This window comes from Cupressus sempervirens, chromosome 4 (genome assembly GCF_028749045.1).
Source record: "Cupressus sempervirens isolate cs-2001-9-10 chromosome 4, ASM2874904v1, whole genome shotgun sequence".
NCBI lineage: Eukaryota > Viridiplantae > Streptophyta > Pinopsida > Cupressales > Cupressaceae > Cupressus > Cupressus sempervirens.
The window spans coordinates 253,952,119-253,969,666 of NC_143121.1; the positions used below are offsets into that span (position 1 = coordinate 253,952,119).

At 32.3% G+C, this 17,548-nt stretch overlaps 1 protein-coding gene across 1 annotated transcript; it reads left to right on the forward strand.

Annotated features, from left to right (window-relative positions):
- The first annotated feature begins 560 nt into the window (after nt 1-560).
- LOC149560944 (uncharacterized) lies at nt 561-2,812 on the forward strand. The gene is given in 4 exon segments (XM_089827710.1): nt 561-645; nt 1,515-1,672; nt 1,675-1,833; nt 1,925-2,812. Coding segments are annotated over 4 exon segments (1,290 nt in total).
- Nucleotides 2,813-17,548: the final 14,736 nt, after the last annotated feature.

Below are 17,548 nucleotides of genomic sequence, written 5' to 3' on the forward strand. Positions count from 1 at the left end.
GGAATCTTAGACATCTCCAGTCCCGAACCATTTTCATGTTACTTTCTAAGCTCGAAACATATTTTATTATGATCAATACTTTTGACTGTTTCACGGGGCAGATGTAATCATTGTAATCGTTTTATTATAAGAGTAAATAATGCTAACCACTGTGAAGGAACCTCATCTGCAACCTACATATTCTTCACGTTGGTTTACTTTTATAGAGCTAAAATGGATATAAGAAACTCTGTTCACATTGCTGTTTACTCTGCTGCATAAAATGTAGTCTCTATTGCTCTTTCGTGAGACTGCCCGGGGGAGATATCTTCTGCAAGTCAACGGTAGACAGCCTACGTACAGCCCCGCGCATACAAAAGGACAAATACTGCCACCCAATAGGAACTCAAAAATATGCAAATTTAATAGCTCTTGAATATATCAGGTTTCTTAAATATGTTGTCAAGCGGAGCGGAGGAAGAAGGAAGGAAGTTCATTCTGTAACGTGCCATCTTTCTGGCTTAAGTGACTTAACTATATAAAGGTAATGTCGATTGATATTCTTCAAGTTGGGAAAAGCCATGGCAGCTAAAGGGCAACAAACCAGTGGAGAGATCAATGCTAAAACAGCAGCTTTAATGGTTGCAATAAAAAGAGGAGATTCAGGTCATTGCGTTGTTTTCTGCTTCTTCATTTCTAATAATATGTTTTACTTTATATAATTATAACACGTGTCTATAAGATCATGGACAGAATGCTATATTGGGAATGGTCATCTCTCTATAATGTTTTACTTTATGTAGATATGAAATGTGTAAATAAGATCATGGATAGAATGTTATATTGGGAATGGTCATCTCTCTTTAATTATGTGTTCTTTGCCATGAGGCGGAGTGTAGTTTGAGTTTTTTTTAATCTAGAGTTATTAGATTTCTATAATTTATATTTGTTTTCATCGGAGTGTAGTTTGAGTTTTTTTTTGTAATCTAGAGTTATTAGATTCCTATAATTTATATTTGTTTTTATTTAGAGTTACTAGATTTGTACAATTTACAAGAATGCTGTGTAAGTTTCTGAATTAGATTTGTAAATCATAGTTTTGATCAATCATAAAGATACAAGAGAACACAATGAACACAATTTACAAGAATGCTGTGTAAGTTTCTGAATTAGATTTGTAAATCATAGTTTTGATCAATCATAAAGATACAAGAGAACACAATGAACACAATGAACTAAAAAATCATAGTTTACACATCAATTAATTAAGTTCTTTATAACAGATTATGAGAAAAAATTGTTCGCACAATCTATCCAGAATCTTGGACTTATCCATCAGACATTTTAGATCGTTAGTCATTGTTGAAAACTGTGATATTTAATTTATGACTAATTTCTATTATAGGCTGCTGGGCTAGCTGTTTTCGAAAAGATGTAACAAATTGATCCTTAATAAAATTTGTACGTTGTATAAGATACTTGTTTTTCTAGAGAGACGTGTCACTTGACAATGGTTTTGGATGTCAAAAATGCAGATCAGCTGAATTGTATACTAGTTCCATCGTGTCGAGAAGAGCTACTCAATGTATGGCACAGAGATGGCAATACAGCCTTACATGTAGCCATTGGGAGAAACTACGTGCACATAATAAGGCAGTTGGTATCATTTCAGACCAAGCTTTCTTTGCTCACTATAATCGTGAGCAATAAACCCCGATTTGTATGGCAGCGAAATTGGGGCATCTGGAAGCAGTGAAAGAGTTGATAGAAACCAAAGAGTTGATAGAAATTAACCAATTCTCTGTTATGAAACGGAATAGGTGTGGAATTAACCAGCAGTTTCTTTTATTAAAAGTAATTAGAATACTATTTCTCTAAGGATGCGAAGCGATTTTATTATCAATGTTTCTCTTACGCCTAAATATGAGTCATGTGATGAATGCAGATGGTAATCTCGTTGCTAAATATACGGTGCAGAAACAAGGAGGCGTTCAACGAGGCAGGCCAAACAGCTCTGGACATTGCACGAGAAAACACAGAGTACCACGAAAGTTACCAGATAATTTCACTCCTGACAAGTCACCCTCCCAAGAGGAAGCCATTCCTGTACAGCGCCTCAAAGGTGATTGCCGCAGAATACAAGAATGCCACTAAGATGGTGGATGAAACATATGATGCAAGGCGTGACAAAGAATTAGTGGTGGCAGTGTTGTTAGCCACAATGTCATTCACAGCGATCTTCACCATTCCAGGGGGTTTCAAGACGGATCTTAAGAACGGAGAGAGAGAGAAAATGCTGGGCATGCCAATTCTCATTGCAATCGATTCCTTTAAGATGTTCGTCATTTTCGATTGCCTGGCCTTCTTTCTGTCGCTGTTTGTGGTGCTAATGTGGCAGATGAGTTCATCTCTCACCACTGGAGACAAGGTGTTGTTCTTGGCCATCAGCAACACGCTGGTTTGTGCTTCCTATGCATGTACGGCCTGTGGTTTCATGGCGGCAGTGTATACAATGCTCGAGTACAAGCATGGTAAGCTGGCTTGGTTCATGTTTTGGTCTTCCATCACCGTCGGCTACGTTGCCGTTCTCTCTTTCTTCTACTTGTCCGCGAGGTTTGTAGTGAAGCTGGCGAGATTCAACTGCCTGCGGGGTGTCCATTCTTTCCTTCGCGACCGTCTCTTGGAGTCCGTGTGGCTCACGTTCGAAGCACTCGGTCTTTTGGATCTCGCTCGGCTCTTCAAGCTCAAGTGGCCTAATTGGCTTTACAGCTATAACTTGGGCCGCTCTGCGTTGGCCCGTACAGCCGATGCCGTGTCTCACCTGCCTAAATGAAGTGGCCGCTCTGCCGAAATCAGGTCATGTGAAGATGGAAATGACTCATTAGAGCAAGCATCGCGTTGGGTATGCCCGATGCGGGACCTCACCTGAATGGGGAAGTGGATCCAAGGGGACAGCTTAAACATCACACAGTAACGTTTGATTAAGAGTCTTAAATAGTACGAGTTATATTATGAGCATAATCATTTTAATAAGGAATTAACATGGTCTCAGCCAAAATAGGGATACCAAGTGACAATAAGGCCAAGGGACCAGATTTGATGTATTTGCCTGTCATTAAAGTAAATAAATGTAACTTAGCTGTCAATAATCCATTTGTATTCTTCATGGCCTATATAATGCAACATCAAACATTTATTGGACACCCATCGTTCATATATTTTCTTGTGCCAATTTGCTGACTAATGATTTATTAGTTATGTCAAAGTTAAATAAATATTTACAGAATTTTAAATCAAGTCTTTTTGGGAATTTCCTATACAATTCTGTAGTTTTCATGTTCATTAATAAGATATTAATAACAAAGTATAATTCCCCTATTCTATAATAGGTGATTCTTTTCTTGCAGATTTACTTTTTCTTTTTTCCTTATATTCAAAAGACATGTAAATACAATTTACAAGTATTCCTCCCTCCTTGACAAAAATAGCGAATTAAGAAAAAAATCAAATTATTTTTAAAACAAAAATATTTTTTCTTTTTACAATTCTACTTCCTTATCTTAACAAATAACAAACTAAAAGGTGAACTACTTTGAAAAGACAAAAAACTCTTATATATATATATATATATAGAGAGAGAGAGAGAGAGAGAGAGAGAGAGAGAGAGAGTGTGTTTGTTGGGAGCCTTCTAGTGAAGCCCCCTTGGAAAATAACTGACAGAGTGAAAACTTATTGAAATCTTGTGAGAGGGCATTGAGTGAGGTTTTTCCTAGGTGGCTTCACATGAAAGGATCCTAGACCCCTTCTTATGAAGGTTTCTTTGTGTGAAGGAGTCCAAATAGATATTTTTTGTTAAGTTCCTAGAATTTCTAACTAATTCTACCCTGAAGAGGGATCTAATAAAGATGTTAAATAGGAGCATATTATAAAACTAAGAATAGAAGATTTTTTGTAGTTTGAATAATCTTTCCAATGACTATACTTTAAGTATATATTGTGTTTATATTAACATTTTACTTTTAGTTTTATTAAATATAGGTTGTACATGGCATTTCACAAACTCTCTATTTGAAGCTTTAGGAAAAATAAAAGGTGAGATTTTCTTTTTTTGAAAAATATGTATTCAAGATATGTTTGTGTTTCCTTTCTATAAAACATGTAAAAATGTATTTATATTTTTACAAATAAACTTATGTCGAACAAAATAACATATGTCTAAATTATGATTAATGCCACTTCATTACTCAATAAAATATTAAATTTTAACCATATTGAACGAAACCAACTACTATTTCTAGGTATCAATATTACAAATTCAATCCAGTTTTAATTTTTAAAAGCATATTTAGGGACTAGAAATAGAATAAGAAAAATAGCTAGCTTACATCATCTTCAAATTATTTATGGCATTTTTAGTAATACACATTTGAAATTGAAGTAAACATAAAAATAAAAACTGTTTCAGTGTCAAAGCCAGTTAAAAAGTAGGAACCAGAATCCTAGGTGCATAAATGGTAAAAATCTTCAATAGGAAATACTTTGTGGGTCCCCTATTTCACTAATTAGCTTTGAAGAAAATGAAAGATTTTTTTAAAGAAAATATTTATTCAAGAGATGTTTGTGTGCCCTTTCTATAATTTTTTTTTTATAAAAAAAATGCATTTCTATTTTTACAAAACAAGTTATATCAATTGAAAACAATATATATCTAAATTATGATTAACACCTCATCATCACTCAATAAACTATACAATTATCAACCAAAATTGAATGAAACCAACCACTACTTCTAGGTATCAATGTTACAAATCTATCCTTGAAATAATTTTAAGTCATATTGTTAATGTTTTAATTCTTTCGGATAAATAATATTATATATATGCCAATAGTGGCATGTTGTGATGGTTAAGTTGTTGTGTTGTTATCTTGCCATCAAGGTTCAAATCTCATGGGAATGAGGTCCCCTGTATGTGGCCTCACTCGTTCATAGCTCCAGGTCAAAGCGTTTACCCCTCTTTTAAAAAAATAAAAAAATAATAATATTATATATATGGCATATATAATATATGAAAAATATTATATATGAAATAATTAACTTATATTAAGAGTGATACATATATGTGTGTGTGTATATATATATATATTATTATATAACTATTATAATACGTTAAGAATATATTACTTGTGTTATAACTATAACTAATGTAAGTTAATATGTTAAAGAGACATGTCTCTTCAAGAGACATGCCTCTTTATTTCACATATATATTCATTCATATAGTAACTTGAAAAACATATAAAACATCCATAAGTGTTATTACAAGTTATAGATCCTATTTCACTAACATGATATCAGAGCACGTTTAAATCCTAAGAGGAATAAAGTACAGAAATTAAGATAATTTTGATAATCTGAGTTTCATATCAGAGCCAAGCTTAAACAAGATTCAGAACTACAATAGGATGAATGGATATGGGAAAATTGTGATGACTGATGGGTGTCGAATATGTGATTTGGTAAGTTATTGCATATAAAGGAATCAAAAGAAGTTTTCTTTGAGATATTTTGGAATGGATTTCCATAGAAGCATTTGAACTTAGGCTGGAAGGGTCCTTTGGGAATCTATCATAAGATTGAGTCATTTCCAGGTCCGAGTTCTGTATGCAAAGTAAATTGAGTTCACCATCATAGGTTCCATCTGGGTTGCAAAGGGTTAACGATCATCAAATTGAAATTTTGTAGTAGCAATAGAAATGACTTTATGATTTGCTGGGAATGGCACAAAACAAAAGAAAAAAAAGAAGGGGGACATTATTGGCATCAGTACTTATCTTTAATAACTGAGCATTAAGTAATGCTGGCGAAAGCTAGATATATACAAGCGGTTGTGAACTGAGTGATTGTCAGGCACTATATTTTCTTCAGTAAAATTAAACCCAACATTACTTTATGATATATATTTAAATACTCGTCATTGACCAAACTTGGAGGATAAATAATTTATTGTTCAAGCACTCTATTGGCCAGACCATATGAAGGGAAATGTTCATACCCGATTGACAATAAGTTCAAGAGAATTTATGGCAGGATATTGTGAATCAATTGTAGAGATATCTTGTAATTGGAAGGCATGGAGATCTCACCTTGAATGCTATGTCGATATTCACAACGATGTATATTTTGAGATGTAGGTGAATAGCACCAAATTGCAGAGTGGCACTGAATGTATTACTCTGAGACCAGACGGTATAGTAATACTATGGTGAATCCAACAAATCTTTTTCTAGTGTCCTTATTTGTGGCTCAGCAAGGTAGTCAATGTTTGATGAAGTGTCAATATTGTTAGCATGAGAATCTAAATGTTTGATGCTGATCTTGAATGGCAATCGAATCTCACTCAAACTATATAAATATATGACTATGAGACATCAGTATGATATGTTGCAAAGATAAATATCATTTTTCATCCTTTATATATGCACATCGCATAATCACAATGATGTGGAGATGTATTTCTTAATTGTTGGTTATAAAGATCAGTAAAGTCACAATCAACACTAATATCGTTGAAGACTCAAAGATATCCAATAGACATGAGCATCATGAATACCCTATGGTGAGAGATAATCAAAGAGGTGCCAACAATCTCCATAGATCTTGTGGAAATCTAGAATAATTAGTCAATGCTAAATGAAGAGTTCATCGCGCTCGGGTTGGGCCTCATCTCGCTTACTTCCAAGTGTGAAATCAAGATGTGCTTCTTGTGTGACTAAAAATTTGAAGCGGAGATCTCATTGATGGAGCAAATTGCTCTGCCACTGACTATGATCTGGGGCACAATCATTGTTAAACATTGACGTGGTTAAGAGTTAAAAGCTTGAGCCATTGCCAAATAGGATGATGAAGAAAAATATTAACATATTCACAGCCAAAGACTACGTGAGGAAAATTTCTTATGCACTAAGGAAGTGATTTGTTTATTATAAGAATCTCATGGGCGGTTGCATTTTCATATTATATTGAAGGCTTTAAATTTGTGACAAATACAACCTTCATTGGAGAGAATGATAATTAGGGCAGCAAGCGTGGTGAGGAAGAATTGAGACAACAGATACATAATCAATGAGATAGAAATCTCGAGCAATAAGTTATTAAAGGTTGCGATTATTAAATGGGAATGTTAAGAACCAATAATAAGGATTATGAAGTCTGAGAACAAAATAGGCAAAGACAAGTGATCATAGAGGATTATAAAATCATGGTATGTTATGGCCATCTATTACCAACTATGTTAGAGATGAAGTCTATCATAAATGATGAGATGCAAAATATGTTCAATAATATAAGAGTGGAAATATAACATTGAAAGGGGCAATGATAAACAATGTTCTATTCCCATTTGAATCATCCTTATATGGGAGTAGAAAAGACGTACTCAAATTGTTTGACAAATTTTTACATGGAGGTATTTCTTGATTTGATGCATATGGACCTTCATTGGAGCAACTTGTTGATGTGCAGATAAGTATTTATTATCCTCAAGTGTTGCATGTATCTACTCATTGTAGTCTCTCTCTTATTTTGTATTTCTATAATTACTATAAAAAGCTATTTGCCTTGATCTTTTCCTTTGTTTCTAAGGATGCTCTTGCAAGGAAAGAAGATCTGTACATTAGGTATTCTACCGAATATTGTGCAGGACTCAATCTTATGACAATAGCTCCAAAGAAGTTTTTGATCTAAAATTCATCAGTTACTTGATGATCATGCTAGATAAAGTAAGACTTCTTGAAGTGAATATATTTGATTATTGAGATTATGAGTAACCTTCTATATCAACGGGGATTTTTTTTGAGACAATCTTGGACAAAGAAAGGGAGCAAATAGGTTAGAAGACCTTATGCTATTAGGATACCCATTGAACTAGGGAAGCATGACATGACTTGCTACCAAGAGGTTAGAAGGATGACAATAGATTCAGCGGAAGTCTGAAACTTCATCATAGAGAACCTTGTGCTAAGAGGTCAGAAAAGTTGATATCAAACTAAGAGGGAGAAACCTTATTCTCTTATATGCTTTATAGTGAATGTTGTGACAACACTACATGACAAGATTCATCCAGACTTCATAAAAACTTTTGATGTTATACATGTATGAGCCTGTCCCTTATGTACATCATGAAGAAGTGATGAATTCTAAGTGATTATCAGTTGTATTAGGAGAAGTTATTGAAAGGTGAAGACATTACGATAACTTGTATCATGATATAAATCATGAAAGGCTTTATCTTATAAATAAAAAACTAGGCATTAGATGTCATTAATTTAACTATCTACAAGTTGTTTGTATAGATATATTATAGGTACTTGGTGAATATCTTGCCTTGATATTTTGATAGGCCATTACCACATTGAGTACTTGGTGGATATCATTTAGTTGATGTTCTGATAGGCCATTACTCAGAGTATTTGGTGAATATCATTTGATTGATATTCTTATAGGCCAATGCTCATGTTACCAAATAGTAATTGGTGAATATCATATGTTGATATTATGATAGGCCAATACTTACATGATATCATATTCTAGAAATCTTCTGATCAAAGATTTCTTATATGTATTATTTTTGAAATATTACCTATGGTGTAATATCTATGTGTTTTTATCCTTCTTCATTAGGAGGGAGTGTTAATGTTATAATTCTGTTGGATAAATTATATTATATATATGAGATATATAATATATGAAAAATATTATATATGGGATAATTAACTTATATTAAGAGTGACACACACACACACACACACACACACACACACACACACACACACATATCTTATTATATAACTACTACAATATGTTAAGGTTATATTACTTGTGTTATAACTATAACTAATGTAAGTTAATATGTTAAAGAGACATGTCTCTTCAAGAGACATGCTTCTTTATTTCACATATATATTCATTCATATAGTAACTTCAAAAACACATAAAACATCCATAAGTGTTATTACAAATTATAGATCCTATTTCACTAACACATATCATAGTTTAAAAAAATTTACATTGATCAAAAGAGCAACAAATCTTTAAAAATGTCCATTTTTCATGTAACTTTCTAAAGGGGAATAAAAGCATGGTGTCAAATCAATTCAAATAATTATTTTAAACTTATATTTAAAGGGTATAAAGAAAATTAGAATAATCACTATCTTACACCATCTTATAAAAATTATAGATGTTAGAAGGATTCTTGGCACTAAGATAAAGGCATTGCAAATGTTAACAACATAAACCATGTCAATAGATGGATAAAAAGAAACAAGCGAGGTGGTTTTTGAATGACTATATTTTTTTGGTATTTAAAGAACGCTTAGTGGAATTATATAAATGATAAATTTAAGAAAAAAAGAGGAATTAAATACATGTCTATAGATCATAAATTTTTGTAGGAAAAATTTAGATCTTTGAATCCTCTCTAACATGTCTTCCCTCTTTTCCAAATCATGTCAAGTCAGAAGTGGGTCTCAAAACATAAGAGTTGGTTTTTTTTCTATTAAATTAATTTATTTAAAGGTTGTGTAGAATTAGGAAGAGAATTATCAAATGTAGAACCTTATCTATATAGCTAATTTGATTCCCAAGATTGAGCATTTTGGCAGGTCATTACCTATCAGAAGATCCTTACCAATTATAATCATGATAGAATGGTAGAACTTTCTATGGTAAATAGATGAATTCTATATATATTAAATTATAGATCATTTATTTTTCAAATACCCATACACGATATATTTGTGGCATTATTTTTTGTCCCTACTAAATATTATTAATCAATTAATAATCAAGAGTGTATGGACATAAATAAGGTCCTTGCCTTTCTTGGAACACTTGGAAGAAATGTGATACTATCTAATCTTCAGAGACTAGTCAAGAAATAACTTTTCCCTATTCTACACCATCAAGAAAAATCTGAATAAAAATATAAATGTTTCTCCACAATGGAAGGGGAATGCATTCCCCAGCCTTCAAGAATTGAGGATAAAATTTTGGTAGGGTATGTACATGAATATTATAAATATTAGGTAGATGAGAATAATGAGAGTAAGTTAACTAAGAGGATTCCTCTAGAGGAGGGATGACCCAAGTGGCATTTTTTTGTGATGAGGGAAATCATGGGATTTTAATTGCTAGTAAAGTTGTCAAGATGGAAGGGGTATTTTATTCATTGATTTGAGGATAATCTAAATTTTGGATCCAATAAGCATGTTAAGGCTATTTTCACTTGCCAAAATACTTAATTCCTTAAGGACTTGAACTATGTGAATGTCATTATAGAAGGAGACTCTAAATTCAAGTCTTGAAGAACACTACAAGAGGATGTTGGCCACTTTGAAATAGTACAACTCCATCAAACTCTCAATTAAAGTATTAAATATATGGATTTTTAAGCTAATATTTGTGTAAAATCCCAAGATTGATGCTACAATAATCCTTATCAATATCCTTAGAAGATTAATTAGAGTTTAGCCAATGAGAGATGATAATGATCTAGTCTAATTTTTTCCCTTTTATGAGGAATTTATTCATTATTAGTTTTGTTCCTACTTACTAGCATGAAGATGGATTTTTGAGTTGAACATTGTTGAAGTTAAGTGTTTGAATAATAAATATTTTTATATAATGGGTTATATGGAAAACTCATTTTTTTACACTATCCTCTTGAAGATGTGGCATGATGGTGTTAGGTTGAAAGGGCTAATCAAGTAAAGTAGATGGGACGAGGCATTTTATCATCCATTTTGGAAAAGTATATGATATGAATCTTAGGGAGAAAGGGAAAGAATCTATTATGACTCCTAATAAACCCTTAATAAAGTAGGATCCAATCAAGTCACAAATTAGCTTTTATTATGATCAATAGTTTTGACTTTTCTATGGGGTAGATGTAATCATTATAATAGATTTATTATAAGAGGAAATAATGCTAACCACATGAAGGAACCTAATCTAGAACCTACATATTCTTCTGGTTGGTTTGCTTTTATATAGCTAAAATGGCTATAAAAAAACTATGTTCAAATTGTTGTTTAGTCTAATGCATAAAATGTAGTCTTTGTTGCTCTTTCGTTAGCCTACACATGCGAGATATCTTCTGCAAGTCAATGAAGACAACCTTTGTATAGGAAAAAGCATAGAAAAGGAAAAATACTCCCACCCAATGGGAACTCAAACTTTGAAAATTTAATAGCTCTTTAATATATAGGTTTCTAAAACATCTTGTCTAGTGGAGTGGAGGAAGAAGGAAGGAAGTTCATTCTGTAATATACCATCTTTCTGGCTTAAGTAACTTAAGTATATAGAGGTAATGTCGATTGATATTCTTCAAGTTGGGAAAAGCCATGGAAGATAAAGGTAAACAAACTAGTGGAGAGATCGATGCTAAAACAACTTTAATGGTTGCAATAAAAATTAAGAAAATTAATTCATTGTGTTACTTTCTGCTTACTCATTTCTAATAATATGTTTTAATTTATGCTGATATGAAATGGGTAAATAAGATCATCGATAGAATGTTATCTTGGGAATAATCACCTATTTGTAATTATGTGTTCTTGGCCAGGCTTAACTAGGACATTGGAAGTGTTGAATGATAGTGGCTAACAGTGGGTCCAGCCACTCTTAGCCAATAGAATGGGCCACTATTATGCATTGGGCACAAGCTATTGGCTAATACTCATTGGGCCCACTATTATGCACTATTATTCAACTCTTCCAGCGTAGCGCTCATATGTTTCTTTGGTATGAGGTTGAGTGTTGTAACGCCTCGCCAAGGGATCCAAAAGAATTAACCTAAAGTTTCACTAAGTTTGCTAAACATTTTTTTTTTTTTTTATTATAAGAAAGTATGACATACACATCAAACACCTAGTAGCGGAAGCAATAACATGTAATCACCGACAAACATACATTGCAAGTTACATTTCTTAAAGATCCCAAGATGTTGAGTCACGTTTAAATTTAATTAAATCTAAGTCTAACAACTATCACATACATATGAAAGAATACTCAGAAAGTCCCATGTCCATAATATACATTTGTTCTGAATGCCTCTCGGCAAACTAATTCGAAATTCTCAATCATCCACTGTACAAGTCACAGGGTATGAAAGGCTTAAAAGAATATACATATGTAAAGATCAAGATACAACATCCCCAAATCCATGATACAAAGTACAGTAAAAATATATGAAACTATTCACCATACACGATACATCCATACATCCATAATGATAAAACATCTATCATAAAATCTAGCCATCCATCATAATAATCCAAGAACATAGTGAAGGTAAATGCCAATCATGAAAACTCTAGCCACGGTGACCACGGAACGGATCTCAATGGTAAGAGTAAAAGCACTACCACCCGACCGCATGGAACCTAAATGGTTCACTCCCACTGCACTGAGGAGATAGTCTCAAGTCCCAAATAGGATAACAAAACCTATAATCAAAATTATTCTCTAAGTCCAGGAAATCCTATAAGTATGCTAACTCAAGGGTTCCTAAAAAGATCGACATCTAACTCCTAGAGGTACCACAAGACACGTAGGAAACCTAATATGCAAGCGGGAAAGTGTCATCGCAAAAGTCACGTAGAAGTTACCCGAGCAATCCCTTAGGAATCTTGGGTCCCTACTGATCCTGCGGCCACTAGTATCCTCTCGTACTAACGAGGCATACTATGGAATGCAAGGTCATAACCAAGTGTCCTCTCTACCCCATCCTAGTCTGTACTAGCACTCATGACATGGGAGAGAACATACAATTATCTTGTTAGGTTCATTTTCTCTCATTTAGTGTAAAATGTTTTCACTTATTAAAAATGACTTACAATGGGTTTCTCAAGGCAGCCTCTTAGGGCTCCGACCCCCATTGCAAGCCACTTCCTGACTCTACACATAGATAACCTACCCTAGCTCATGAACTCATAAATCAAAGAATCATAATAAAACCATCTCAGTCCTATACGAGCAACTGAAAAACATCATAAAAAGATAATCCACAAAAATATATCAGTTCTTCATGAGCAACAGATAACATCAAATAGTAATCATGTAATCATGACAGTTCTCTATCAGCAATTGAAGGCATCGATGATAAGTCACAAAATCCAATGGTTCTCTAATGAGCAACCAGAAAGTAATACAAGTATAACTAATCAAGACTCAAAAATGGTTAAGTTAGGTATTCTCAAATACATACACCTCAGCTTCACACAAGGAAACTGGAAAGCAAACAACAAACAGTAACACAATCATGTCATAGAGCACTTCATCACATTAGCATGGTCAGGTTAAGAAAGATCGAGACCAAATCATCATGACATCACATTCACCACCCCGAGCCTCTGGTAACAACCTGAACTGGTCAACGGTAAACCAACCCCAAAACATTCAAAGTACAAAGACAACATCAAAGTCTCAGAGATTGGATCTGAAAGTATATTGTTTGAGTTAAGGTAAGGTTTATGTTTCAGTTTAATGTCAAATTCAAGTAACTAGGTTTTCTCAACTACCCTTTACAATTATCCCTTTTCTATAATAACTTTCTTTAAATCAATATCCAAATTTATAACTTAGTCAAATAAAATTCATTATTAATTAACTTAATTAAACTAATTTTAATTAAATTAATCAATAATCATTTGATCTAATTACTTATTTTAATCTAACCATTAATTGTTAATTTATTAATATTTAAGCAAAATTATTAATAAATTAAAATTTACAAACCATGTCTATGCATTTAATATTTATTTATTAAATATTAATAAAGTTTAAACTATTATTAAATTAAATATATTATAATTTTATTATTTAAAAATTTTAAATAAATAAATTTTTTTTTAATAAATTAAAATATATATATAAAAAAAAAAAAAAATCAAAATTCCAAATTTGTTAATGCAATCACATTTATAGCTCGTCAGCTTGGCCGCAGGGCCTGCGGCGGCAGGTACTTTGTACCTGCAACGCAGGGTATTGTCGGCCTCCGACAGTGGGGGGCGGGTACGGGGTGATTCCCTCCCCCCCCACTATAAATATATATATATACTTTTAATAATATATATATATATATTTTTTTTCTTTCTTTTTTATTTTATATATATAATATCTGATTTTTTTTTTTTTAAACAAAAGAATACCATTTATTAATAAGACTTTTATTAATAAACAAATTAATTAAGAATATATATATATATATATATAAGCATTGAAAAATTGTTCTCCTTTTTAAATTGATATAGAAAATATATAGTCAACCAATCGATCTACTAATTTAGAATTTCGGTATTAGATTCAACCCTTCCCATTTAAATCTTATGTATACAGAAGTTTATTGGCAAGCATCTGATAAATTCCAATATCGTAATGTTTTAACATTCATCACAGAGAATTTAGATATACAATCCACAGGCACGAAGAAGACAAGGAATAGAGAGATTGCGTAAATAATCAACGATCAACACACAAGACCCTACCTGATCCTAATGCTAATATACAATCTCCAGAAACTGTATAAGAATTCGCTCCTCTCAATAACCTTCCTCTGGAACACTTTCTTGGTATCAACTTTCTGAAATTCGCTTCCAAAAATTGTCTCCAAAAAATTCCTGTCCAGATTCCTCTATCTCTCAAAAATGAACCCCCAAAGTTGTGATAAGCAATTTCTCCTCAATTCGGGGCACTAATTGTGCGTTTACCCGAGAAGACTCTTTGCACAACTCAGTTAACTCCAATTTAACTTTTATTATCTTTTCTTATTCTTTTGCATTCAACTTTCATGCACATTAAGTTGAATTATTAAATAACTTTATTTAAAATTTCACTTGACTTCAATTCTTAATTAATTTATTACTTTAAATCTTATGTGCACTTTTAAGAAATTAAAATAACATTATTAATTTTTATAATTTAATCTTTTAATTTAATTCTTATATTTAACTCATGTTTAGATCATGCGATCTAGAATTCTTAATAAATTAATATCTTTCAACTTTTAATTTATTTTAGAACTTAATTGATAACATATTTAATTAATTTAAATAACAATAATATTTAGCATTTATTTAAAAATGAACTACAAATATATTATTATTAAATTAAATAAATATTATCCTATTCTAAATATATCTTTGAACTTTAATCTCCAACTTTAAATTTTTTATTAAATTAATTAATTAATTAATTAAATATAAAGATATCATAATAATTCTCTATTTAATTAAATCATTAATTAATCCTTTTTTTTTTTTTTTTTAATTAGACTTAATTAGTAGAAAATACACCAAGGACTCATAAAGCAACATACGAAAGCCCATCATAGAAAAATACATACCATATCAAACAAAAGGGTTATAATCATGAAATTACATCATTTGATGCATTCAGAGGGTACTTAACTAAGGTACTTGTCCTAATTATCAATTAGGACAATTGTCTAAACGGTTTAGGATTTGGACTTAAGAGTTTATCTCCCCTCCCTTACCATTGAGACAGTGCGACAGGGTACGCTCATCCTGACAATTCAGGGAAGTCGATACCTGGTACCTGCAACCTGCATAAAATTCACGCATGTACAAACACAATATTCTAAGCTAAACAGACAATGGCAGGAAGTGGTGCATCGTGTAGATCCCAACTAGCAGGTGACTACGACTCCCTTCCTTAACCATATCAGAAACACCATACATAAATAAAACAACATGCACACCATACACATGCAGTATGGGGTAATTATCCATAAGAAGCACATGGAATAATAAACCATCTAACTAATCATCATCGATAACTCAAACCATTGAATAATCATCATACATGCATCAAATATAGAGTACCAAGTAATCTCATCATATAATAAACTGAGTGTAAACATCATCTGGTAATCTCTAAAATAATAATACTACTCATTAAACATAAATTGGCCTAAAAGAGTTTGGTAATCATATCATAAATGTAGCTCGAAAATGTAGACTAGGGGCAGGCACTACAAGTGTAGTTTGATTTGTTTCTACCTAGAGCTATTAAATGTACATCATTTCCTTTGCAACCATCTATTGAAGAGTGTGTGGCTTGGCTTATCAAGTTGACATGGCTGAATTGGCTTTATGGCTATAATTTGATCATAGAAGAAACTAGGCCTAAAAGAAGTGGCTACTCTACTAATATCATATCATGTGAAGATGGGAATGACTCATCGAAGAAAACAATAGTGCTGAGTATGCAATATGTGCCTCAATAAAGAATCAACATGGTCACAACCAAAATAGGAATACCAAGCTACAATAAAGCCAAGGGACCTCTCCTTTGTAGATTTGATATATTTGGCTTCCATTAGTGTAAATAAATCTACTTTCTCTATGAATTATCCATTTGTACTCTTCACCTATATTATACAACATCAAACATTTATTGGACACCCATTATGTATATATTTTCTTGTACCAATTTGTGGACTAATGATTGTTCATTAGACGATAGGCTTTCACCTAGGTGATAGCCCACTAGAATTTCCTTATGCAGCTGCTAGGAAATGGTAACTTTTTCACTAAAATTTTATCATGGATCATTTATGTTTACAGTTGATGATACTCATGACACCTGGGCATAGGTGTACTAATTTAATATATGACACAATTGTTTCCTTCTTAAAGATGTGGAAAAATGAAATCTCCCAAATTTGATAGAGTTGTCACTTAAGATTTAAAATTGCAATGAAGATGTGGCAATTGATATTATACTAAATTGTTGGAATAATGATTATCGTACTGTTAGAAAGACTTGAGAAGGTTCTCCATCATAGCTTCTCCAGAATCCTCTAGAGGCTACATAGATCTTTAAATAGACTAGCCTCCTCTCACATATGATGTAAAAAAATGGATAGTTCTTACTAATTATATTAAACTTTGTCTCTTTGTTCCTTTGTTGAGTTGTTCTTCTATTCTATTATTACTCTGTAATGGTCTATTTTAAGCTTGTTATATTTTTATTATCAGTTTATCATGGTATTAGAGCTAGGTTACAATTCATGGGCCGTACTATTTTTGTTTTTATGTGAAACTCTAATTTTTTTATAGATCTAAAGTTCTTTAATGACCAAATTACTAGTTGTAAAGAAATTTTCCTAGAAAAGAGAAATGGTACTATGAAAAACTAGCAGAAGTTTGATTTAATAAAACAATTGGCCCATTGAAAGAAAGAGTGAGCATTATTCTTGAAGCCACTAGTTTGTGGAGGATTTCTAGTGTCTTATGAAAGAAACTATGGCTGTGAAGAAAAAAAGGTACCAAACTGTGGGCAAATCACATTGAAGTCTATGAAAAGAGTAAAATCTTCAGCTGCTGACCAAAGGTGAAAGAGATTACAATTTCAGGGCCATCAAAGGAGTGGCATGACAAATGAAATATGGTAAGCATGAAATTTGATGTTGACAATAAATTTAAAGAGGCAACTTCTATTGAAATATTACCACAATAGCCATTAAAAGAGATTTCAATTGTATGT